General features: G+C 33.5%; 1 protein-coding gene across 1 annotated transcript; it reads left to right on the top strand.

The window, feature by feature from the left end:
• Positions 1–20221: 20221 nt before the first annotated feature.
• Positions 20222–21351, top strand: LOC131876088 (disease resistance protein RUN1-like). The gene is made up of 2 exons (XM_059220875.1): positions 20222–20282; positions 20447–21351. Exons 1-2 carry the CDS (start codon positions 20222–20224, stop codon positions 21349–21351), a joined length of 966 nt encoding a protein of 321 aa, XP_059076858.1.
• Positions 21352–28000: the final 6649 nt, after the last annotated feature.

Raw genomic sequence — 28000 nt, 5'->3', positions numbered from 1 at the left:
CAAGAATTTATTGCTTTGACCATGGTTATCCTCACTAACTATTGCACAAGAATTTATCCATTGGATAAAGGCATTATTCTTTGAATAATGAATTTATTCACTCAACTCAATATTAACCCTACCTCCCAAGTTAACCCTCAGGTCATGTCAAGCATTTAATGCTTCTTCCCTCTCCTCTCAACCCATCTCTTGTTGACATTTGTCATCCTGGGATTTGGTTGAAAGTCCTCACATGGATCTTAAACCCTTCAATCCTGACCCTTGTTGAGATTACTCAATCTGAGTCATCCATTGCTCCATTTTTACAGCAAACAACATTTTTTAAGAGTGATGTGTATCCCAAAATGCATAATTTTTTTTCTATAAATGATATAAACTTAATTTTTTTGAATTTTGGTTTGTAACATCAATACCTAGGGCATGCAGTTGATTTGATAGTGATACGTTCAATATTTTTCATTTTATTAAGTTTTGAAGTTCGACTAATTATAATTTAGATATAGGTGTACGTTTGAACACATAAATTGTTCTATATATATCAAAATTCAATTTTATTTTTTTTGTTAGAAAGAAAACATCAATACTTAGTGCATAGATATTTTTCAGAATTTTTTTGAATTAGTTTACTATTTTTCCCAATGCATTGAACAAAGAAGTTCATGTTCAGTGAAAAACCTACATTCATAAGAAATAAAATAAAAATATATTAATGAAATTAAATATATTAATTGTTATACTATTTGGAAATCTTATAATAAGGACTAAATACTTTAAAAAAAAATCTTTTAAATGAATAAATTTGACCCCCCTAAAGTTAATGTAAAATTGGTTTTTTATCAGCATTTGATAGATGCAAAGGAGACTTCGTTGCAAGTATGATATAGAAGTAGAGAGGTTCTATCCAAGAAATTTTGATCTAAGAGCCTTTGATTTAACTCTCTTCAATTAATTACTTAAAATGGGACCTCTTAAAGCTTAAATCATTAAAAAAAATTTAAAATGTATGATTTCAGCAAAAATCAAAACGTACCAAAAAGTAGGAACCAGCTTTGTGAGTTCACCCTGCATCAACCAAAAGCATTTTCCTTTATGTTTTTCTTTCTGTTTGTAGTTTCAGTTTTCCTTTCTATGTGTCCTGGTTTTGGCTCATCGGATCCTGAGGAGTTGGATTATACTTGAAGACTTGATCATCTTTCTTTCTTTCAAACCATGTCGCATTTGGATCACTTTCCGACAAGATATCGCTACCTGTTTCCATGACAATTTCCTATTACTGGTTGCCTAGACCTATTCTGGTAATCTACCAGAACCCATTCTGAAGCTTGTGGAACTTTGAGCATTTATTTCGATGTTCCTTGGCGTGTAGCCAACCTTTTCCCGTGATCTACATTTCATCCTTTGGATTTTCCAGAGGAATATCTTGGCAGAGGCCGACCTTGTTATTTTCATGTTAGGTCTTGTTCATCAAGTTTTGATCCCTTTTAGGCTAACTGGATCCTTTGAATCGATATATATATATGTGTGTGTGTGTGTGTGTGTGTGTGTGTGTGTGTGTGTGTGTGTGTGTGTGTATACATATACATGTATATCTATATATATACATATATGTGTACATATATATATGTACATATATAGATGTACATATATATATATATATGTGTGTACATATATATATGTACATATATAGATGTACATATATATATATATGTGTACATATATAGATGTACATATATATATATATGTGTGTACATATATATATGTACATATATAGATGTACATATATATATATATATATATATGTGTACATATATATATGTGTACATATATATGTACATATATATATGTACATATATAGATGTACATATATATGTATGTATACATATATATGTGTGTATATATGTGTGTGTGTGTGTGTGTGTAATTATGCTTTAGAACAAATGAAGAAGAGAATCAAGTAGCTAGACTCTGCACAGAAGATAGATCTTTCGATTCAGGGTCTCGATTGTGACCTATTCTACCAGGCATGTGAGTCGGTGTGTTGTGACCCAGTTGTCACCCTTTGGATGTAATCAGATTTCATGCAATAAAATAACGTATTCTACATTGCCTCCATCATATCTGTGTGTTTCCGTTGTGTTACTCTTACTGACCGGTCCGGATTGATCTCCTTGAGGTCCCTCCTCACCAAGTGACTGCTTCACATTTGTACTCCAGAAGCTCAAATTTTTAGTAAGGGTAGTCATGGGAGTCGAAAAATATCATCACTTATTTGATCCGAGTTGTATACTCTTTCAAAATCAAGTAGTTGCGAAAACAACACATGTAAATATTCTCGTTGGTCATCTTGTAGGCGGGAGAAAATATTCAAGTTGAGCAAAAATGATCATTTCTTTCCCATCATTAATAAATACATCAACGATGCATGAATGTTTTGCGAAAGCATCTACTGCAATCATTAATATCGTACAGAGAAGAAAAAGGGCAAGGTCTGAGTGAGGAGGAAATCACGTCAGTTCCAACTGAATTCTTGGTAACCAAAAAAAATAGTGTGAGACATCAGTTTCAACAGTGTGACAGAATACTTTTATAGCATCAAATATTTGATAAAAAGCACGAAAAAGAGAAGGACACAAAAAGGCTAGTTTAACATCAACGACAAACAATCCTTTAATTTTCTTGCATGCTCTTTTAAGGGCTATCAACTGTTAATTTAAATATTTAGCTTGTACATTTCAGATAAGAAACGCCTTCCATGTAAAAAAGAGATATTTTTTAACACTTTTTCAAGTGAATATTGATCTATAATGTCTATTATCCTTAAAATGCCAATACTTTCATTTTTTATTTGTAAGTTTCAAACCTCTAAATTTTGTGGTGGGATTTTTCAGTAGGTATTTAAAATAATTTTTTATTGGATTTAATTTTTTTAATTTTGTAAAATTATATTGAGATTTTGATTAAGCTTTTATTTTTATCTTGTTCCAATCTAAAATATTTATAAGTAAAGATATGATAAATGTTTACATATAATTAATTTTCTAAAGTATTTGAGATATAAAATAATTTCTTGTTAGTAACTCTATAAAATGTTTTTATGTTAGGAAGGATTCGACTATTCTTATTCTATTGTTAAAGTTGTTAAACAAAACTATAAACTAATTTCCTTTTATTCATTCATCTAAAAATTATTTGAAAAAACCACTTTTCATATTGATTTTATTTTCTTTTCACAATTATTATTATGAATACAAAGTGAAAACTCTTCCTATGTAGATTAAACCAAAGTCAATTCTAATAAATTTTAATAATTATCTTATAAATATAAATTCTCTCACACCCATTTTCAAGCTTTTAACCCACTATTGCTTCTAACAACACTTTTCCACTATTGTATCCCTGCCAAGAACTTTAGAATTTCCTTTGAATTGAATATTGATTACAAATATTTTGCTCATACAAGCATCAACATTAGACAAATACAATCTTCTTATGAGAAAAAACGTTAGAAATCACTTATGGAAGACCAAATTCACTACTTAGAAAATGCACTTTTATTCAGAAACTACCTCAATATTAGAAGCCAACTATGAAAGACTAAGAGCCACCAATTAGAATTGAGTTTTCCTTTCATTCTTCTTAGATGTGTTTCACAAATCACCATTCATTTCTTGCTCACCCAGATTAGTCAATACCCTTAATCCGCACCTACATTAATATCTTTTTCACTCTCCTTACCTCCATTTCCCTCCCCTCCTTAACTAAAACATTCATCCATTGTTTCCTAAAATCCTAATTGCAAAAACGTCCTTTCCATTTTTTCTTGGTTGAAGATATATCCTTTGAACCTATTTGCCTTTAGCTTTAAATATCATGTGAAAAACAAAAATTATTTCTTAATTTAAAAAAAATCATAATCTACAAATAAACTCATTAAAAACACTAGTTCACATCATCTTTAATTCTTAATATTTTAGCTTCTACATGTGTAAAAAAGTGTAAATTTGGTTTAAAATATTGATTTTAATGTCCCATTTTGACTAAAAAACAAACACACTATTGTGGGATAACCCATGTAGAAGCATTAATATAATCCATCCATAAAAGGCTTAGACTTCAATAATTTGACTATATTTAAGTTGATAAAGCCCTTCTGCACATGACCATTGGCTTATCCTTGTGAATCAATTACATGTCAAATGTAAAGTTATATAGAGTAAATTATTTGGTGAACAAATTTCCCCCATGGTTTATGATGTAATCCACTAGAATGTTGCTCACATGTAACATGAACCTTAAACAACAAATTAATAATCAATTAATTACAACATTCCATTCTTTTTTACATATTGTAGTACTTTATATGTGGATGTAGTGGGTATTTCTTCATTTATTACTAGTTTGTTTGGTCCAAATGCACATATTCTTTATTTTTATATATGTACTTCTACATCGCATTGATCTAGGAATGTCCAACTTCAGGTGATCCTACATCACCCAAATATATTAAAGCTAGATTTTCATCTTAGATCATCTTTTGACTCAGTTTGGGTATGTTAAAGTTTTTTTAGCCTTATTTTTACAAGTACATTTTTTAACAAAATTAGGATTAATTCGACTAAGTGTTCCATCTTGTAGAAGACCTTAATGGGTATCCCCAATTTGACTTTGGTAAAGAAATGAGAAAAAATGACTGTTAAAATACATAAGAGGTTTAGTGTATGTTACGAATCAGTCATAGGTTAACCTGGTTCCATCAACCCCTAGAACTACTAAAGAACTTTAGTTCTTTCCAAAAAAATTAATCGGCTCATTATTTTTTTTTTAAGTGAAATCAAGATTCCACCTCAAGTGCAATGGAGCTAAGGGGTGTCTTTTCTTCATGTTTGGGAAAATTTATTAATAGTCAAATCTAGGAGTAGTTCCAAGAGCTACTAAAACTCCCAATAGTTCAAAGTTCCTCTATAACCTCAAATTGTGCCAATAAATGCAAACTTTTTTGAAAAAATTTAAGTGTAAGCTAAAATAATTGCCTATAATCATATTAACTAATAGAAACTCTAATGCATGAGTATATTGATGATAATTAAGGATTCGCTGAGTTCCCAAAGAGTTTAGAATTATTGACAAATAAAGTGAGTGGGTATTCTGAAGGAATCCTAAAACTACAACTAAATAAATGTACTTTGGTTTTTGGTTCTCATTGACACTTGTGTACCCAATAAATGAAGGAAAGTGTTTGAGTTCTCAATTAGATCCTTATCTCTAATGATAATGAAAGAATGGAATGAGTTTATAATGAACACTAAAACCCTAAAAAAATGAAAGAAATAACTTATTTTCTAATTTAATGGTTCTTATTGGAATGAGAACCCTCAAAAAAATTAACATTTCTTGATGACTATGGAAGACTCAAAAGATTAAAAAAACAAGAAGAAACTATACTATTCTAAGAAGTTTTGGAACCTCTAAAAGTAGTTCCAATTGCGGTCTATGCTTCCTACTAAAGGTGGAAATAAAGATAGTTTTTGAAAGAAAGGAAAGTGCTAAAGAAGTCTATATATACTTGAGGCAGTTCAGACTTTAGGTAGTGTTATGAACATTATAAATTTCTAATGAGTCTCAATTAAGTGTTGAAGATTTGAAACACTATGAAGTCTTTTGAAGAACCATTTAAATTCTTCCACATAGTAAGAGATGAATCAACTTGTGATGTTTTAGTTTCTAACCAATGGGAAGTGATTTAACTTAGTGGAAGTATAAATAAAATCATATGTTGTGTAAAGGGTCTTTTAAGAAAGGATTAATAGGAGTAAAATATAGAATGTCTCTAAGGGTTATACAAAAAAGTTCTTTTAGGTATAAGAAGAAGAAGGCATTATAAAGAGGATCGATTGGCCAAGAGAGGGCTATGGCCATAAAGAAAGTGGTAAGATTTTAACTAGAGAGAAAATATGGCATGAACTAAATATTTGTAGCCTCCATGAAAATGAGAAGCCACCATACATACAAGAGGATAATAAAGCACCAAGAGTGGGAAATTTGTTGAAAATAATATACATTTTAACGAGATAGAAATGAAGTTGATATTATCTATAAATTAACTTTATTAAAAATTTGAATTTAAATTGATATAGAAATTTGTTGTTCATGTTGTGTGATCAAGAAACTTGGTAAGGGATCTTGGTCCTGATTGCATAAACTATTATCAAAGTATGATTTATTAATTAGGATTATGTTGTTGACTGAGATTGTTTAGTGTGTTGAGATTAATCAAGGCATGTTGATTATTGGGAAGTGGTGATATTGAGAAATAAACAAAGAAGAGAATTTAAGAAAAAAGATTAAAGAAATTTTAGAGTGCAAAGTTCTCTTATAGAGAAATTATATGAGAAAAAGATAGTTTGTGCACGTGCATTTATCCATATAGATAAATTCTTGATGATAGTGTTGATGATGTGCATAAATATTTTTTTGTCAAAAGATAATGTATATGAAGTTTCAATTGATGATGTTACTGTCGTGTATTCCTTTAAATAATGTGATGCTATGGCATTTATACAATAAAAGTTATCATTGCAAATGAAATGGAAAGGTCAACACTTCATAATGGATGTGTTGATAGAAATACCAATATTGGGATGAAGCATTAACCAGTTGGTTTTCCCTTGAAAAAAAGATATTAGTGATGTTGTTTGGGACACTATTACAAGTGATTCCTGTTAAGCTATGAGTGTTAGTATTCTAATTATAGAATTAATTTTTTTTATCTAGGACCATATTATAATCTATTAAGAGAATGTAATGATGTGGAATTTGCAAGTTATAATGAAATTAAATTACTTCTCTAAAAGAAGGATAAGGTAAGATTGCAAGTTTCATAGAAATAAGTATTACTTAGCAAAGTGTAGTAAGGAGTGTAAAGCAAAGATACAAATTGAAGAACTTGGCTCTTGACTTCAGGTGTCTAAGATATTTATTTATATACTAATGGCTTGAATAGTTAGTTGATTCATGGATATGACTCAACTATATCAGTAGTTTTGATAATATTGCATGTTCAATGATTAATGATGACAATACAGTGCATCTATATATGACCTAGGAAGCTTCAATTTTGATAAATTTCAATCTCTTTTTATTCACGATGGATTGTAAGGCTTTGATGAACTTCACATTTAGTATGTTGCAATTCAACTTAGACATGTACCTAAACCTAAAGTGTTTTATCTAGAGATGCATATGGACTTTCTTTCTTGTGTTGTTCAACATAACTATGCCATAAAAAATTTAATGTCATGTCAATAGAAGCTATTACAATTTATCATTGATTTATATCAAGAGGTTAATGGGTATGATAATACAATAGTTAGTTACGGTGGTAGTCTAAACTCACCTATATGTTTTTTTTTATTTAAATTGACTTCATTTTCTATCAATCACCCCATGTTTCCTTGATATGTATGATATGTATTGCAACATGGAGGAGTATATGTGCCTAATTATTAATTGAGGCATTTATCATTAGACAACTACGTGGAAACTCCTAAAGAAGTTCCTTATAAAGATCAAGATAAGATTCATGAGTTATATCATATAAATTTAGATGAAAACTAAAGAAAAAAAGAAAGAATTGCAAGAGAAAATATGGAGCGATTGAAGCACTCTCCATTGTCATTACTACCTCATATATTATATAAAGAGAAGAAATTAAAATATTTAATTTCCTACACTAGAAGTAGAGCAATTGAACATTATTTATGACCACAAACTTTCCTCCTTACCAACATGCAACGTAAGTTAGATTTGGTAGTCTCACTACTCCATCTAAAGCGGTCTCTACTACTAGGCTACCAAAGAACAATTCTATTGTAAAGAAAGTTTCATTTTCAAAGTCACAAGCTCATTATGCTTGCAAAAAGATAAACTACTTATTCAACACTTTATTAAAAAATACTACTTATCCTTTTGTGCAAATAAAAAAAGTACTACTTATCATGATGATGAAGACCACTTACTTGAGAGTGTTTACAAGAAACACAAACGAATTGATGATGATTTAATAAGTGATGGTCATATCATATTTTGAGCTTTAGAACTTTCACGCACATGTACACACATCACTTTATTTAGATAGTGTTTCCCACCTAAAAAGCATATATCCTTTATAATATTTGTTATCTTAATTTTATATAAAAAAATATTATTTATTCTAGACATAAATATATAATACGTTAACATTAAAGTCTTCAATTTTTTTATATATCACCATTGTTAACTTTGAAATCTTCAAATTTCTTATATTAAGACCTATGTTAAATTTATCTTCAATAAATTATAATATCAAAATTTTCATTTAATAACCCTTCCGATAAAAAATGACACGAAATTGAAAAACCTCTTTAAAAAAACATTTGTAGATAAGAGTAATTAGGCAATATTCAGTATACATTTAGTTTTACTTCCTTTTTGAAGGAGACTACATTATATCTAAATAGCAAATATCCGTTACTTTTGGGTCAACCGTAAAGTAACGGATATTTGCTATTTAGATATAATGTAGTCTCCTTCAACCGTAAATTACCAATATTGAGATTTACGTCAATATTGGTAATTTTTATTTTATTGCTACGTCAACTTCGCCGACTTTGAAATGTTCAAACTCCCTAGTCCTCATCTCCATATAGTTTCTAAGAAATTGTCTAAAACTTCACAAGTAACTTTCACACTCTGTCATTTACTGCATTGGACTTTGTTTATCTACCCCTGATTGCTTTTGCAATTGCATATCCATACTTTCTTTTTTGTGCCACACTAAGAGCACATTGTTAAGTTCTTCAAAATTGTGCAGAACAAATCATGGAGATTTCTATTCTGGGCCAGCCTTCCACGTCCAAGATCCTCTGCGATCTCGACGGCAAGTTTCATGAGTATCAGCCTCCTACCACCAAAATCCCCCTCGCTATCAACAACAAATTTAATGTGTTTCTCAGCTTTCGCGGAAAAGATGTGAGAACAACTTTTGTCGACCATCTCTATGAAGCTCTTTCTGGAGCGGGAATTAGGGTTTTCCTGGATAGCGAAGAACTGGAGAAAGGTAAAGAAATCGATTCCAGCTTGCAAACAGCGATTGGAACAAGTGATATTTTCATCCCGATATTTTCCCAGCACTATGCAGAATCAACTTGGTGTCTGAAGGAGGCGGCCCAGATGTGTAGATCCAAAGGCTTCATCATTCCTCTATTTTATGATGTGGATGTTGAGATACATGTGTCTCAACTTTGCAATATTTAGTAAATTGTTTCAAATGTAGTTGGGAGGTTTCCCATGTGTCGGTGCCTTGGAAAAAGGTATATGAGTTGTCAAAAGATGCCTTATCCATAGTATAATATAGGAGGGTCATTTTTAGAGATAATATGACACATTTCATGTTAGTTATGAGGGTCTAAAATAAGGGATAAGAGTTTGGACGTGAGTAACTATATTTAACCTGGTTTTCTTATCTTGGAAAAACAAATGTCAAGGGTGGGCAACACGTGTCATGGAAGTTTTGCCCATGGTATTGTAAAACCACAAATGGTTTCCAGGTTGTAAAATTCCTATATAATGAGGGCTTGGAGAGGAGTTTGTATGATGGAGTTTAATTTGCAAGGCTGGGTGCTAGAAGGATGCTAGTGAAGTCTCTCCGAGCTTGAGTTGAGGTGATGCTCTTGTAAGAACTTACATTGCAAGTGTATTGTAATCTCTTGTTGATTTGTTAATATACTATGCAGGTTTTAGAGTGTGGGGTTTTTCACCCGTATGGGTTTTCCCCACGATAATCGTTGTGTTATGCGTTTCTTGTTTCATTTCTACTCTATTTTCTTCTTGTGATCTTTGTGATAGTTAAGTTGACATTTGCAAAATTGTCCTCTCAAGATTAGCATAGGAAGCGTTTCCGCACACCTTTGCTTCCTTACAAGTGGTATCAGAGCCTGGTTAGTTTTGGTTCTATTTGTTGGGTACAGGGTTTTTTGAGTTAATCAAGGTTTGAGTGGGAGCTTGTGCAGAGTATTTCATTTCTGTATTGCAGGATCGTAAAGATGGCAAGTATATCAGGGAGGATTGATGTAGAGAAGTTTTCTGGCACAAACTTTGAAATGTGGAAGCTGAAGATGGAAGATCTGTTGATTGATCGAGATCTATGGGATGCAGTCAATGAGAATAAGTCGAGGCCCACAAATCTGACTTTAGCTGCACAATATGATGTAATGGATAGAAAAGCTAAAGGTCTCATAAGATTGTGCCTTGCAGACTCAATTCTGATTAATGTCCACGAAGAATCTACTGCGAAGAAGCTCTGGAAGAAGCTAAGTGAGATCTACCAAGCAAAATCACTTGTGAATAAAATTTTCTTGAGGAAGAAGTTGCATTCCTTGAGAATGGAAGAAGGTGGACGAATTTCTGAGTATCTGGAAAGTTTTAATATGTTGGTGACTCAGTTGACCTCAGTTGGGTATTAATGGATGAAGAAGAAAGGTGCCAAATCCTGCTATGTTCGTTGCCAGACTCATGGGACAGCCTTGTGATGGCCATAGGGAGCACTGCAGTCGTCTTGAAGATGGAGGATGTTGTTGGTTCTCTACTTTCTGAGGAGATGAGAAGGAAGGTTTCTTTGAATGCCAAAGAGGCTCTGAGTGTTCGAGGAAGACCAAAAGAAAGAGGCAAGAATGAAAAGCAGAATGGCCATTCTAAGTCCAAGAATAAGGGGAGATCAAAATCTCCTGGTAAGTCCAAGGTAATTTGCTGGAATTGTGGAAAGCCCGGACATTTCCGAAAGGACTATAAAGAAGAAAAGAAGAAAAAGAAGAAGAAGCAAGATTCTGATTCTGAGTCCGAGAAAGAAGATGGAGATTCTTTTATTGCAGCCTTGGCCACTCGTGCAGGTGACAATGCATGGTTGATAGACTTAGGTGCATCTTTCCACATGACTCCTATTAGAAATTGGTTTAGTAAGTATGAAAAGTTTGATGGTGGTAAAGTGTATTTGGGTGATAACTCCTTTCTTGATATTGTTGGTCGTGGAAGTGTTCATGTTAAATTTTCTGATGGTAGAACAAGAAGATTTGATGGTGTCTTGCATATCCCGGGACTAGCAAGAAATTTGTTATCTGTTAGCAAACTAATAGATGTGGGTGTGCATGTACAGTTTTCTGAAGCAGGTGTGAAAATGGTGAGAGGTGCTATGGTAATAGCAAGAGGAAGCAGAATGGGTACATTGTACCAGCTTGATGCATGCACAGTTGAGTGCAATAGCACTTCTGATAAGAATGTGATAAAGACTATGTTGGAAAAGGAGAGGGTGTCTCTTTCAGCAGATGGTCATAGTTTTTGGGTACCCAAGGGTGCTTTGTCTACCGAATCAAAGTTGCCTGTAGAGAAGACAATGTTGTGGCACCTGAGACTCGATCACATAGGTGAGAAGGGTCTACGAACTTTGAAAAATAAGAACCTTGTTAATGGGTTGAATGATTGCAATCTTGAATTTGACTTTTGTGAGCATTGTATTTATGGAAAACAAAACCGCATTCAGTTTTACTCCAGTTCTTATAAGTCTTCAAGTATTTTGGATCTAATCCATTCGGATGTATTTGGTCCAGTTGATGTTTCTTCTATTGGTAAATCAGTTTATTATGTTTCTTTCATTGATGATTTCAGTAGAAGAACATGGGTTTATTTTCTTAAGAGTAAAGCTGAAGTTTTCAGTCGTTTCAAAGAATTTAAAGCAATGGTTGAGTTGCAGACTGGAAAGAAGATAAAATGTTTAAGGATAGATAATGGCGGTGAATATTGCTCCAAAGATTTTGACACATTTTGTAAAGATTGTGGTATTAAGAGATAGAAGACAACTCCGTATTCTCCACAACAGAATGGAGTTGCAGAAAGAATGAACAGGACCTTGATGGAGAAGGCTAGGAGTATGCTAAGTGGTGCTGGTCTAGAACAAAAGTTCTGGGCTGAAGCTGTAGCCACTGCCTGCTACCTGATAAACAGGTCTCCTACATCAGCTCTTGTTGATAAAATGCCAATGGAAGCGTGGTCGGGCCACAAGCCTTCACTTAGTCATCTGAGAGTTTTTGGTTGTGAGGCATATGCTCATGTGCCAAAGGAGAAGCGGACAAAATTGGATAACAAAGTTGTTAAATGTATATTCATTGGATACAGTTATACTGTGAAAGGATACAAGCTTTGGGATCCTGTTGCACAAAAGGTATTTTATTCCAGAAGTGTTATTTTTAGAGAAACTAAGTCTTCTTTTGTTACAGTGCAGCCAGAACAAAAGGAAGAAAAGAAAGATGTGATTCAACTACCTGCTACACCTGAAAAAGTTGAATTGAGACCCTTAGAAAGACAGGAAGTTGATGAGAGCTCTACGAGTTCTAAATCATCAGAGGAAGAAGAAGAACCTAAACCTGAACTTGCTCGAAGGTCTACTAGACAAAGAAAACCACCTGAAAGGTATGGATATTCTCCTGATGATTGGAGATGCATATTTGTTTTGAATGCTAATATTGATGAACCGAAATCTGTAGAAGAGGCTCTTGGTATGAATGATTCAGAGTCTTGGAAAATTGCCATGGATGAAGAGATGGCAGCTCTTAAGAAGAATGACACATGGGATCTTGTACCATTGTCTGAAGGACGAAACCTGTTGGTTGCAAATGGGTGTTCAAAAGGAAGATAGGTTCAGATGGAAGAATAGAGAAGTACAAAGCACGTTTGGTTGCAAAAGGTTACTCCCAGGTTGAGGGAGTAGATTATGGTGAGATTTTTTCTCCTGTAGCCAAAATGACATCCATTCGTTTCTTACTTTCTATTGCAGCAGCTTATGATCTAGAGGTCGAACAAATGGATGTAAAAATTGCTTTCCTTCATGGAGATTTGGAGGAAGAAATTTATATGACACAGGCAGAGCACTATGTGGTAAAAGGTAAAAGTAATTTGGTCTGTAAGTTGAAGAAATCCTTGTATGGTTTAAAACAGAGTCCTAGGATGTGGTACCAGAAGTTTGATACATATGTATTGAGTTTGGGGTTTGTGCAGTCTAAATCTAATCACTATATATATTTCAAATCTGATGGTGATCATTTTCGGGTTATTGCCTTGTATGTTGATGACATGTTGTTTATTGGGAAAGGAAAAGGTTTGATTGCAAAATTAAAATCTCAACTCTCAACAAAATTTGATATGAAAGATCTTGGTGCAGCAAGACACATTCTGGGAATAGAGATTGTAAGAGATAGACAAAACAAAAAGCTTTGGCTAGGCCAGAGTAAGTATGTTGGTACTGTTCTGAGAAGATTTAATATGCAAGATTCTAGACCATTGAGTGTTCCTGTTACAATGGGAACAAAGCTTTCTAGTTCACAGTGTCCTACATCCCCATTGGAGATGGAAGAGATGAGTCGAGTACCATACCAAAGTGTTGTTGGAAGTTTGATGTATGCTATGGTTTGTACAAGACCAAATATTGCCCAAGCAGTGGGAGTACTTTCTCGTTACATGTCTAATCCAGGAAGAGCACATTGGGATGCAGTAAAAAAAGTTTTTAGATACTTGCAGGGTACCTCAGAGTACTCTATATGTTTTGATGGAACAAGAAATGAGCATTCCTTGGATATTAGAGGCTTTGTGGATTCGGACTGGGCTGGTGATGTTGATAGAAGAAGATCCACCAGTGCATATGTGTTTACATTATTTGGTGGTGCAATTAGTTGGACGAGCAAGCGACAGGTTGTGGTCGCTTTATCCACTACAGAGGCAGAGTATATGGCAGCTACTCATGCCTGCAAAGAAGCCATTTGGCTTAAGAGATTGTGTTCAGATATAGAGTTTAAACAGGGTGCAGTGACAATTTATAGTGACAGTCAGAGTGCAATCTGCCTAGCGAAGAACCCGACTTTTCATGCCAGGACCAAACATATTGATGTACAATATCATTTTGTGAGAGATATAGTTGAGGATGGCAGGGTGCAGCTGGAGAAGGTAGAAACTTTGGTGAACGTTGTTGATTCATTAACTAAGCCCATGAGCACAGAGAAGTTCAGATGGTGTTCGGAGTCTATGGGCCTCTTGGCCCCTGACTGTTGAGTCCATGGTAATATGGATCCCCTAACTCTTGCAAGGTATTCGACAAGTGGGAGAATGTTGAGATACATGTGTCTCAACCTTGCTTTATTTAGTAAATTGTTCCAAATGTAGTTGGGAGGTTTCCAATGTGTCGGTGTCTTGGAAAAAGGTATATGAGTTGTCAAAGGATGCCTTATCCATAGTATAATATAGGAGGGCCATTTTTAGAGATAATATGACACATTTCATGTTAGTTATGAGGGTCTAAAATAGGGGATAAGAGTTTGGACGTGAGTAACTATATTTAACCTGGTTTTCTTATCTTGGAAAAACAAATGTCAAGGGTGGGCAACACGTGTCATGGAGGTTTTGCCCATATTGTAAAACCACAAATGGTTTCCAGGTTGTAAAATTCCTATATAATGAGGGCTTGGAGAGGAGTTTGTATGATGGAGTTTGATTTGCAAGGCTAGGTGCTAGAAGGATGCTAGTGAAGTCTCTCTGAGCTTAAGTTGAGGTGATGCTCTTGTAAGAACTTGCATTACAAGTGTATGGTAATATCTTGTTGATTTGTTAATATACTATGCAGGTTTTAGAGTGTGGGGTTTTTCACCCGTATGGGTTTTCCCCACGATAATCGCTGTGTTATGCGTTTCTTGTTTCATTTCTACTCTATTTGCTTCTTGTGATCTCTGTGATAGTTAAGTTGACATTTGCAAAATCGTCCTCTCAAGATTAGCGTAGGAAACGTTTCCGCACACCTTTGCTTCCTTACAGTGGAGCCCTCTCATGTTCGCTACCCTCAAAGAGAGGGAGGTCCATTCGCCCAGGCATTCCAAAAACATTACAGCGATTAGATCGGCAGGATGAGAATACAATCCAGGAATGGAAGAATGCTCTTCATCAAATCTCTTCTCTTTCTGGCTGGACAAGGGCAGAAGAATTCGGGTAAGTAATTTGCATCTCTTTTTTCAATTAACCCATGCCAAAAACTAAAACAGAACTTCTTGTAGAGGTCCAGTTATTATATTAACTATTTGTTTAAGGGACAAATTGTTTGTTTGCCAAATCCTTCAAAATTAGCTTGATTCCTCTTCTTCAAATTTTTCCCTGTTTCTATCATGATACTTATACTAGATTATCTCAGATCCTATTGCTTGGTTCATACGATTTATTAATTTCTTCAGGATTTGCTTCAGATTTCTTTGTAGCCCCGAAATCACTTTCATCCCTCGAATTATCTTGCCATTTAATTTCTGCCTGCATCAATTAGTTCACCTTTTGTTCATGCATTTATGTCTCTCGTGACGATTTCTAGGTTCCTTCAATTCCACGAATTGTTCTTGGTAGCCTCATTTCATTTTTCCAAGATATGTGATCATGTCATTCCAGGATATGGAATTTGAGTCATGTGAATCTCATCTTTATTTGATTTACTGGTTTCCAATGATGCGCTCGGGTGGGTTTGTTTGCTCTTTTCAGACAGTTTTTCCCAAATTTGGATGTAGTTACTCCGACGCATTAATTTTGGATCTTGTCCTCCTGTTAATACTCTACTAGATTACTCATGCGCTGTCATCAATTAAATCTGGTGAAAAAAGCACCTACTTTTGAGTCGGTTTATCCCTGTACACATCAGCGATCACTTATACATTTACCTATTTGACATGAAAAAACGTAGTTCTAATTTAGAACAAGGCATTAGTCCTTAAATAGTAAATATAAAACTAGAGTCCGAAAACCTCTCAGATTCTTTTTGTTCGAGATATCTTAAGAGAGTACCGTCTAGACCTCGTTTAAACAGGGTATCCACGACGAGAGTAAAATGAGAGGATTGGCAAATAAAGTTTCTCTTTTGGTTCTTCAAGTACTGAAATTAAACATAATATGGGATATATCATATCCGATGTTATCAAATCATCTATCAAATAGTCTCAAAATCCATTGTGCATCAAAATAATGTATCAAATGATAAGTTCATAATGAAAAATAAAGAACTGATATGGCAGGCTCGAGGTAGAGCCTCACACCCTCCCCCCCTAGGCATGAATTGCCTCATGGAGTTCATCACAAAGATGGGGATACTAAGATCTCATCCGCACTGCATCCTTTCTCAAATGAAAAAATTGTGTTACTCCAGTGACCGGGTCTATCATATGTTAAATTTGGAGTCAGTACTTCTTCGTTATCATGATTTAGAAAAGCATTTTATCATGGTTTTTTCTTATCAGAAAGATACACATAAATATCATATTTATGTGTAAACATAGTTAATTAAGATCATTTCGACCTCTTGATTCGTAAAAAATTTTTGGTTTTGATTAGCATTATTATCATTCTTCATTAAAATATGTATTTATATTAGTGTTTCATGTAGATGTATCTCCTGTTTCAAATTTCTCTCTTTTCGAGATGGAAACTTTTTTAACACATCACCTTCAAAGAGTGGACATTTCTGAAATGTCCCTTTGATTTGGGATTGTTTGGTGACTTGGACATGTCCTTAGTCTTGGCAATTCCTAAGAGTTCCAAACATACTCTATTATAGGAAACTGAAAAAGTCAAATATATATAAATAAAAAAATTAAAATTTCTTTTGACCTACATGCCACAAAGTCTAATCTTGGATCTGACCAAAACAAAAAACAAAAAACATATTATTGCCAAAAACAAAATTAGAATCATTTCGCCTAACCATATTTCTACCATCACCCACCATACCTACATCTAGACCCTTGATCCTTTCATTCCTCATGTTGAAACTCAATAGAATATAAAGTAGTATCAAGAAGATAAAAATTTAACATGAACAATAATGATATTATTCCTAACATTTGCTTATCAACTCTTCATAATTTTATCCAACCTTTTCTAAAAATTGGCGAGGACAAGATATTACAATGATTAGTTTTAGTTTTTCATGGCCTCCTAACGAATGATGCAAACTTGTAAGAATATTGTTTTTGGATAGGTGATTTTTTTTTAGTTTAATTATTTGTGAGAAGTTATTAGCTATTTGTTTAGTGGGATAATTATTTTATTATTAATTTTTCAAATCAATTTGTTACATTTCATAACAAAAAAATCTGGTTTAATTATATTTATTATGTAAAAAAAGTCTCATGAGATTTTGAAAAAATGATATACAGATATTTTATATATAAATTAATCATTTATTGTATTGGTTAGAACTTAGAGGATAACCAATAGCCTTAACGATTAATGACCACCACCATTAATTAGTGACTAGCAACACCCACCTGCACACAAGAGATTTTGATATTTTCAAAACTCCCTCCTCATCAGTGACATCAGTTTTATTACTCATTCAATGATTTAAACTAACAATGTAAATCTGCCCTTCAGATAGCTTGACTAGTTGTCCTTTATCTAGATAAAAAATTCCTAATTGTCCTTACAACATTTTTTAACTTAATTGCTACATTAATAGCTATGAATAATTAAAAAAAAATATATTATGTTGTAATCATGTTGAAATATGTAAGCATAAGTTTTTCTTTTTTCTTAAATAAATTCATAAGATATTTCTAACTTTTAACACACTAAATTGGTTTTATTTGTGAAATTTAATGCACCTTATATTTAGTTACAACGTTAAATTTGAATTGTAAGATGTAATACTGTAAGTTTTAATCTAGCAGATAAACTTAATAAACATATCTAAGACAAAGATAGAAAAATAGAACACAACACATAACACGGAAGATTATAAAGCAGGGAAATCGATTATTAATGTTTAACCAATCTGCATATTACATGACTGCACACAGTCCTTTATATAATTATATTCAGACATGAAATGAAGAGATGAGGAAGTCAAACAGTTATGTGACCGTTGGGCTTCACATTCCCAACAATCTCCCTTGTGAAGGCCAACCGGTACAGCAATGCAAAACATCCCTGCTTCCATTCCAAACCTACATTGCACCCAATCTGCAAGATCTTAATTTCGCGAACTCTTGTTCACAAACACAACAAACTAAGATTCTCCATGCCAAATCAGAATTAATAGTTATCTTGTCAAAAAACTCTACCTTTTCAAACACAAACTTATAGATTAATCCACAATGAGGAATACCATGGTCTGCGGGTTCAAAATACATTCTTCCTTCAACTATCTGCCAAGGATTACCAAAGGTAAATTCTAAATTCCACATTTCTCCACCTGCTGACTCATGCACATCCTCACCATTAGAATGAGACAGTGTGATTACAGATGAAATACCAGCAACCCTTTCTTTAATACCATGTGATGCATTACCATAATTTTGTGTAATTGCAACCAAAACTTCAACACCACCAGTTGCGACAATTGCTTCTACCATTCTTGCCTTCGCCCATGAATATATATCCTTGTCAAATTACTTGTGAAAATGTCCCCCGTGGAAGCCATGATTGCAAATGTACCCCCTGAATCTAGGCTCTCTATAAAACAGTGTTCCCAAAACCTGTCATCATTCATACTTGTAAAATATTGTTCCACTTCAAATGTATCTTCCTCTACATGTATAGAGAAAACCATTTCTTTGTGCTCCTCAACACCAGAAAAGCCCTTGTCATATCCTGTGTTTGACTTTACAGGGAAACTCGTGGCTCCTTGCCCTATATCGGCCATTTAATTCGCGGGAGGCTTCGTATTCAGAAACTCTAGCTTGCACCACGGCTGGACAGGCACCATCATGCCTCCACTTGGAGGAACAACCATTGACACTATCAAAGAATTCCTCTGCCCATTTTGGTAAATTGTGAGAGAGTTTAGGTTGCTCGCCACCACAGAGATCAAACGTTGTTTCGCCTCTTTGACTTCCAGAATTTGAATCCAGTACACGGTATCCTTGTCACTTTCCTCTAACATTCCCGACTCTGTTCTGGAGCCCCTGCCACTTGACACCATGGCATCTCTCTCGCCTCCTCTGACAAGGAAGCCCCTCTGGACTCTTCCACCACATCCTCCATTTTGCAGACATCCTTCACAGTAGACTTAACCTCTACTGGGGGTACTCCTCAAGGAACAGGTGGAAATCTTATCTGACCATCGGCTATTGTAGAAAGTACCTCGGAGTTTGAAGTGGGTAGAGTGGAATTCCAAAAAACTCTAGCCATTTGTCCTTCCTTCACCATCACCTCTGCTGGTGACTTTCCTGCATCACCCATTTGAGCTTTTGAACAAGTGAATGGTTTCAGCTCTCTATAGTTCTCTACCATAGCCAACTCATCTATTTCCATTTCATCTATTTCTGTAGTAAAGTATTCATCAAGAGTTTCATCTATTTTCATGGGTAAAATTTCACATTCGATAACAGCATCAAACTCTATTTCTCCTTTAAATTTTTTATATGTGGACTTGAAATTAATGTTGACTTCCCAATTTCTCACCTTGCGTTTCAGCTGCTGGTGAGATGAATTCTTAGAAATTATATACCAAGACTTTGTGCCACTATTACGAATTGACATCATAGCTCCCACTTTATTATGACTCTCTACCAAATTTAAAGTACCCAATTTGTTTCCATTTGCAATTGCTAAGGACCCTTTCGTCACCTTCCATTTACTGGATTCCAACCTAACATTAAATTCTTGGGAAAACAATTGCCCAATTGAAATTGAATCATTTTTAAGTTGAGGGACATACTTAACATCCCGTAGCAGCCAATTATTTCCATTGGCTAGTTTCAACAAGACATCTCCTTTTCCAACAATATTAAGAAATTTATCCTCTGCCCAGAAAGAGCTTACCAAAATTACTGCTTTGAAAGGGTTTTGAAAAACTCCCTGTGCGAGGTAGAATGAAATGATGCTCCTATGTCGAGCACCCAACCATTTGCTGCAACTTCTGTTGTAGTCAAAATAAGAGCATCGTCGTATTTCATATCTGCTCCTTGGTTTCAACCAAACTCTGATATCAATTGTAAGTTTTAATTGAGCAGATAAACTTAATAAACATATCTAAGACAGAAATAGAAAAATAGAACACAACACATAACACGGAAGATTATAAAGCAGGGAAATCTCTTATTAATGTTTAACCAATCTGCATATTACATGGACTACACACAGTCCTTTATATAATTATATTCAGCCACGAAATGAAGAGATGAGGAAGTCAAACAGTCATGTGACCGTTGGGCTTCACATTCCTAACAAATACATGGAAGGTGATTTGCAAGTAGGAAGGAAGACTGATAAAAAAAAATTGTGAAAGACGTGTTAAATACCTTGAAGATTACTCCACTGGATGTCCCTGAGCATCTTGTGGGACTCCAAACAGATATTTGTGACCTACTCAATAGATTAAATCTGAGTTCATGGCATGGCACAGAGAGAGTGGGAGTCAGCGGTATAAGTGGCGTCGGTAAAACCACCTTGGGCAAGGCTGTTTACAATACAACTTATGCTAAGTTTGATGCTTATTTCTTTGCACAGAAAAATACTACCCTTGTGGACTTGCAACAGGTGATTCTAAGACGACTGGTGAATTACCACGGAGAAGTTTCAAGTGTTGCCGAGGGAAAAGCTCTGATGAGAAACCTATTGCGAGGAGTTTGTGCCCTTGTCATATTGGACGATGTTAATGATGACAGCCACTTGGATGCGGTGAAAGGGGATTGGTTTGGGTCTGGTAGCAGAATCATCATTACATCCCGAGACCAGCACATACTCAATCTTGCTAAGGTTGAATCAGTTCTTAAAATGAGTGGGCTCAGGGAGGATGAAGCTCTTCAATTGTTTAGTTGGCACTCTTTCTCGAGGGCACTCCCTGAGACCCCCTACAAAGAGCTTTCTACAGGAATTGCAAGAGCCTGTCGAGGGAATCCTCTTTCATTACAAGTCATTGGAGCATATTTGCTTGATAAGAAGGAGCCCAACGACATCCAATGCTGGGAAGAAGCTCTCTATAACATTGGAGAAAATCAAGAAATATCTGGAGTCCTTCAAATCAGTTATGATGGACTTAGCCATGTTGAGAAGGAAATATTTCTAGATATAGCCTGTTGCTTTGGTGGTGAAAGGAAAAAGGATGTTGTTACCTTCTGGGAAGTTTTATACCCAAGCAGAGTTCAAACAGTCATCAAGAACCTTTCGCTGAAAATGCTTATAAATGACTGCGACCTTCAAGATCCCCTCGATATGCATGACCTTGTGCGGGGAATGGGAAGAGGAATTAAGAGGACGGTGCTAATAATAGCAGACTGTGGCTGCCAATGGGTGCACATAGAGCTTTGAGCAAAGACATAGCAGATGTAGTGATCATGCTTGTTTAGACAGGAGAGAATGGAAAAGAGCTCGTTAGCTTGCATAGAATGCATTCCCTACGTTACCTTGCTGTGCAAAACACAAAAGTAGTGGGCAACATTGGAAACTTAGCTCCGAATTTGTTATGGATAAAAATTAGAAATTGTGAATTAAATGATACATATACATGGTTAACATCAAGAAACAGATTCCAGTTGGATAGTAATTGGTCGCGAGTCAGGATTTAAAGTGTAGAGCAGTGTCAAGTCTTACGAGAATCCCAAAAACAGTTGACAGCTTGGTGAACCTCCAGTGCTTGTATCTGGAAGATTGTATGGCTCTCACAACACTTCCAAACACACTTGGTAACTTGTCACAATTGAAGGAGTTACATTTGAGTGACTGTACCAGTTTAACAAGCCTTCCTGATAATGTGGACAACTTGATGCGGCTAGAACGGTTGCATTTGAAAGGCTGTCCAAGTCTAAGAAGCCTTCCCAGCACCATAGATAATTTAGCTCAACTACAATCGCTAGACTTGCTGAGTTGTACAGGGCTAAGGAATCTTCCCAGCACAATAGGTGACTTGCCACAACTCTGGACTTTGTCCATGGATGGTTTGTTCTGGTTTACAGAGTCTTCCTTACGCAGTGGGCAAGCTACAAAATCTTGGGGTATTGTTCATGCGTGATTGTTTTGGAGATTGCGGAGAGTTTGAAAGCTTTCATGATGGGGTTGTTAAGTTAGCACAGCTTAGAGAGTTATACAGGTACAAGATCATTCTAATAATTAAATCAAAATCGATTCAAATAATTTTTAATAATTATTTTAAATAAATAAATAATATCTTGCTTATTTTGAAGGTTCTAACTCAATATTGCTTCCAATAACACTCTTCTACTATTTTATTTTTCCTATAAAAAATTGGGGCTTGCCTCCTTTTTAGATGTGTTTTAGAGATCATCATTGATCTCTTACTCACTCTTATTAGTCGATATCCTCCATTCACACCTACATTAAGATCTACATCTCTCTCCTTATCTTAATCACCCATCCTTTGTCTCCTAAAAACCTAGTTGCAAAAATCTACTTCCTCATCCCTCTTGGTTGAAAATATATCCTTTGAAACTTTGCATTGGCCTTCAACTTTACATATCAAGTGAAATTTTTATCTCCTTTCTCCTCCATCACATTTAATTTACACACCACCATACAATACTTTTTCTCTTAGATTCTTCAATAGGAACAAAACTTCAAACATGTCACTAAAAGACCATCACTTAAGGGAAATATCCTCCCTTTTTTACAAGAATTTGTGAAGGATGAAACTATACACTCCAAATATGACTCGCCACTACTATGCATATGCATATATCACATTGGTTGTGTAGTTGGTAGATCAATCCCACTCATTTAGCAAAAATAAATGCAATAGTAGAGTGTGGAGAGCTACTATATTTAGTATGAAGAATTGCCTAGTGAGTGACAACAACATTATTTGTGTTATAGTCATGATGTTATGAGTGTTGATCTTTACTCATAAGGTATTAAGATCTTGTTGAGCAGTTCTAATGAATTTTTTAGCCAAATGGTTTCTCTTTAAAAGATGGCTTTGATTTAACTCAATAGTTAGTAAGTAGACATTTTCTTGTTTGACATGTCAAAGTATTTTGATTTGTTTTTCGATGTATTTATCATTATGCTGATTTGATAATTTTTAGCTAATAATTAAAAAGATATCATTTCAAACATACAATTGTCCATAAGATTGTAATGATCCATATTCTTTAATATTAATACAATTTAATTTGAATACATAACAATGACTTTAAATTGCTTCCTTACAAATAACAGTGATTTATCTCATACAAACAATGAGCTTATTCTTTCCTATATGACAATCATAATATCCAATAACGTTAGTGTTGTACTTTATAATTGTGGTCTATATTTGTAGGATTTAATGGTGAAATGGATGCCTATAATAAAGGTTGTGATTCCTAATAATTGTGGTAAGTTTTGATTATTTCTTCAACAATATTAAGGGCAAAATTAGTATCATTGATTCAAGCTTTTTCATATGTTGATATATGCACAACTTTTATATCTACAATTTTATATTTGATATCCATATATGTTTCTTTCCTTGAGATAAAATAGTTTGTGCGTGAAGAATTTAGTGTTGTAGAATACTAGCATATTTGCTAGTGTAGACATTAAAAAATGGTCAACACCCATGTCTCCTATTTTTTAACATATTATGTGCATAGTGCCTCTTAGGTTTAATTAATTAATCAAACACCCATTTTTTACTAACAAATCTTCCAAGTCTTAAATAAATAAATTTCATAATTTATTTATTTGTCCCTTTTGTCCATTAATTAAATAAATTTATTTTATTTAATTAACTAATTCATAAATATGAGCAATAAATTAATAAATCATTTTTTAATTAATTTATCATATTTATTTTCCTCCAAAATAAAGATAATTAGTAAATTTATTTATTAATTCATCTTCATCTGCTTTTTGTGAGAAGATAATTATTTACTAATTATCTCTATTTATCCTCCCATGTGAGGATATTTCCTCTTTTTTAAATGTTTTTTAAATTTATTCTTCCATTTTATCCTCTTATATGGAGATATTTAATAATTTTTAATTATTAAATATTCTCATAAAATCCTCCTTATTTTCAAATTTGGAAACTAATATCTTTCCTTGATTTTCAAAAATCAATCTTTTTGGCAATATCTCATTAATCTTAATTTTTAAATTAAAAAATGAGCATCTTCAAAAATATGTTTTTTGAGAGAGGATATTTTATTTATTTATTTTCAATTCTACTATTTACCTTTTGAAATGAAGATATTTAAAAAAATTTAATTATTAAAATCTTTTTGATATTTTCAACTTGCTAATTTAATATTTATGAGAAGATAATTAAAGGATTTATTATTTATTCTCATGATATCTTCCCTTTTGCTTTCTTCTATCTTCATCTTTCCCTGAATGACAGTTCTACTATGTACTCAATCAGGCCCATCCATCTATCAAAAAATCTTTTCAATCTTAGTCATCCGATTAATATCAATTTTTTTATAATTTGAAGCCTTTTCTCATTGATTTTCAACCACATTTTGAGTATCTTTACGCTGTCAATTCTGCTTGCAAATCTTGCTTTTAGTTGCAATTGTGCTTTGTAGGTGAGATCCACAACATATTTGAAGGATAAAGACAAACAATGGAGGTCAAGGAAGAAGAATTTTACATGTGGTTTGCGCTTTTGTTTTAAAATCTTGTTTTTCCTTCTTTCATTGAATGTATTAGGATTAATTTCTTAGCTTGTTATGTTTTGTGGTTGCATAATGCTTTATTCCAATTTCCTAGTTACAGCTAGATTTAATTGTTGCTACATGTTTTATTTTTGCGATTAATGATATTCAATTTTATTGCGAAGCTAATTATGAAAGTAAATTAGAAGCTATCATAAACAATTAAATATTCTAGTTAAGATATTACAACTCATGATCCACATAGTGTTGATACTTGTACTATAAATCAACAACCTACTAAAAAAAATTACTTGCACTCAAAGCTCGCAAAGGATTAAAATGCATTTAATATATATGATTCTTCATGCTAATTTGGATAGAGAATAAGCCCACAAAGACCACTAGATATGTAGCTAAGTACAAATCATTTTAGGCTATATCCTTTGTCTCTTGTTGATCATACTTTTGTACTTGACTTGCAGCTTACTATCTCTTCTTATTAAGTCAAAGATTAGTGGAAACATGTAATAAAAGCTTGATGTTGTCTTATTAAGTTGCATGATTTTATACAAAAGTTCATGTATGTTGCTCTCTTTCCAAAGAGACCTTTGCAACAACTCTCCACTCTTATCTTTCCTAAGGGAACATAAAGATTCAAATTTTGAGTTCTTTGAGCAAGGTACTTAGAGATTCTTCACATTAGAGATTCTTCACATAATCCATTGAAGACTTGAAATTGGAACATAGTGCTAATTATAACATATTGTTGATTATCACAACAACATAATAGCAAGTAATGTTTGCCTCAACACTTTAATTGATTACACTTCATTTTGGTTTTTGTGGACTGCACATGAAGTGAGATCATCATAAGTTTTCATTTTTTATACATTTTTTTTACATAGGATCAATTTGTGAATATGTCAAAACATTTTCATCTTCATTTGAGGGCATTGTGGATGTAAAATAGTTCACATCTTCACCTCGATAAAATGTTGGGTCATATAGAATATATTGGGAAATTTGATCCTAGAAGTGATGAAGGTATATTTCTTGGTTACTCATCTAAAAGCAAAGCATATAGATGTTATAACAAGAGATTGCAGGTACTAACTCTTTTAATGCACACATATGAATCCTTCACTACTCTAATTATCATGATTTCACAATTTTGAGTTACTCATAGGAACAATAAACCTATGTTATCCAATTTCTAGGTCATGGTGTAGTTGGCACACTATTGGGTTAATCCTAGACATAATTAGCTTTGGTAATCTAGTTTTCAAGTCACACAAGTACGATTAGCCTAGAGACAAAAGTGACAAAGACACAAGTCGAACAATCTTTTCTAAAAAATTCATCACTCAAAAGTAACATTGAGTTTTCGATCACTATAAAAAATAGAGGTGATTTCATAAATTTTATCATTTGGAGGTAATGTTGAGCTATTGTGCATAGTTTCTACTTTCGATTATTAAGTTTATTTTCTCAATGTTTCGGATGAAACATGATCCATCAACAGGAAGAGAACAAGAGAAGAGAAGAGAAATATGTTGAGTTTTCAATCAACACAGAAAATGATGGTAAACTCACAAATTCCATCATTCAAAAGTAATGTTGAGTTTACAACTATCACAAAAAATTATGGTGAATCCACAAATTTTACAATAAACAAATGCTATGTTCTATCAAAATGAGTTATAACATCATGGATAACTGATCCAACTTAAATAAACAAACTCAAATGTTTACCAAGTCAATAGCACACGGATATTGAGCATTTTACAACTGTTGAAAGGAATAAGCTATCATTTAGAGAAAACCTTTTGCACATAACTAATGTTTCATATCAAGAAAATAAGACAAGTTACCCACTTAACAACACAAACAATAATTTTACCAGCTCCCTACGTATTGGGGGTATGGAACACTATTCTACATAATCTAAGCTGCAGTGGGCTAATATATTATATTTTATATTTCCTAGATACGATAGAAGTTGAATAGTCCTTTAAAAGATGAACCGAACAATAATTTCAAATGACATTTTGTTGAATAGATGAATATTTGCTTCTAGTCTGATTCCCGTTTATTTTAATTGCTCTAACAAAAACCAGATTAATTTTATGAAGTAAGCAAAATAGTTTCAAACGTACTTACTTTTAAGAGTTATTAAAGCCAACAAGCTAAGATACAATACTTGATGGGATTGAATGATCATTTGGTAGCCTTCCCAAGGTGTTAGCTTAAATTAAATTGGATTTTTAAAAGTTAAAAACATCGAGCATAATATTATACATCAGATAACTGTGAAGGCTAGCAAAATGACTTCCAATTTACAAGGATAAATACAAGGATCACACGGCTGTCTCAGTTATCACTGAGTTGGCATGCATGTAATCTGAATTTTTAAATTCTGGCACACCCTGTCATCTAACCTCTGCCCCTCCTATTCTTGATGAAGTTCAATCCCATAAATACATGTATTCAACTCGAATGCAATTTCAAATTGAATTTTACCGTCAAAAGCATAAGCAAACTAGTTCGTCTGGGTCAGAATGCTCACTGTGGCGTTGAGAACTAGTGCAGAAATGCAGAATTTTAAGATTGAGGAACTTAACTATCCTACATGGAAGTTGAACAAAACAGAATTCATATCTGTATAGTTAAAATCAAACATGATATACCCTTCCCTATTATCTTGGAAGAAGCAGTTCTATTGAATCAAAACAATATGCTTACGTATATGCATAGAATACACTGATTTGAATAAGGAAATACAAATAACAGTCACTCTACACTAAAGAGAGATTAGTCTGTAGATTCTCATCCCTGGCATACCTATTTAGTTATCCGGATATAAAAGAAGATGATCAAATTAACAATATTTAAATATTAAATCTTATATAGCAACAAAGTTCAAAATTGCCATTATAAAAAAATGAATATTGTGAAAAACAGAAGAAACATATATGACCTTCCTTGCTAAACTATCTGTTGAACAAAAAATAGAACAACATGGCAAGATATAACTTTTTGGCTCTTCCTTACCAGTGAAATCGGAAATGACTTCCATTCTACATTACTTTTTCCCATTCTTGAAAATATCAGGAATGACTTTGCAAAGTTTCAGTGTTATGACTCTTCACACTTTAGAACAAAGATGAAAAGCTCTTAATCGGCAATAAATCTTTTGGCTGAAAATTTAAAAAAAAAACAGAAATCTGTAAAAAAACGACAAAAACAAATCAGCAAATTTTTTGAACATTTAAAAATATTAAATTTCTTAAAATATTCTAAAAAAACCACACATCTACACTAAATTTGTAGAACACAATAAGGTGACACACTGATTAGCTTTCTTT

The sequence above is a fragment of the Cryptomeria japonica genome, chromosome 5 (genome assembly GCF_030272615.1).
Source record: "Cryptomeria japonica chromosome 5, Sugi_1.0, whole genome shotgun sequence".
NCBI lineage: Eukaryota > Viridiplantae > Streptophyta > Pinopsida > Cupressales > Cupressaceae > Cryptomeria > Cryptomeria japonica.
This window is presented reverse-complemented; position numbering and strand designations above follow the sequence as displayed.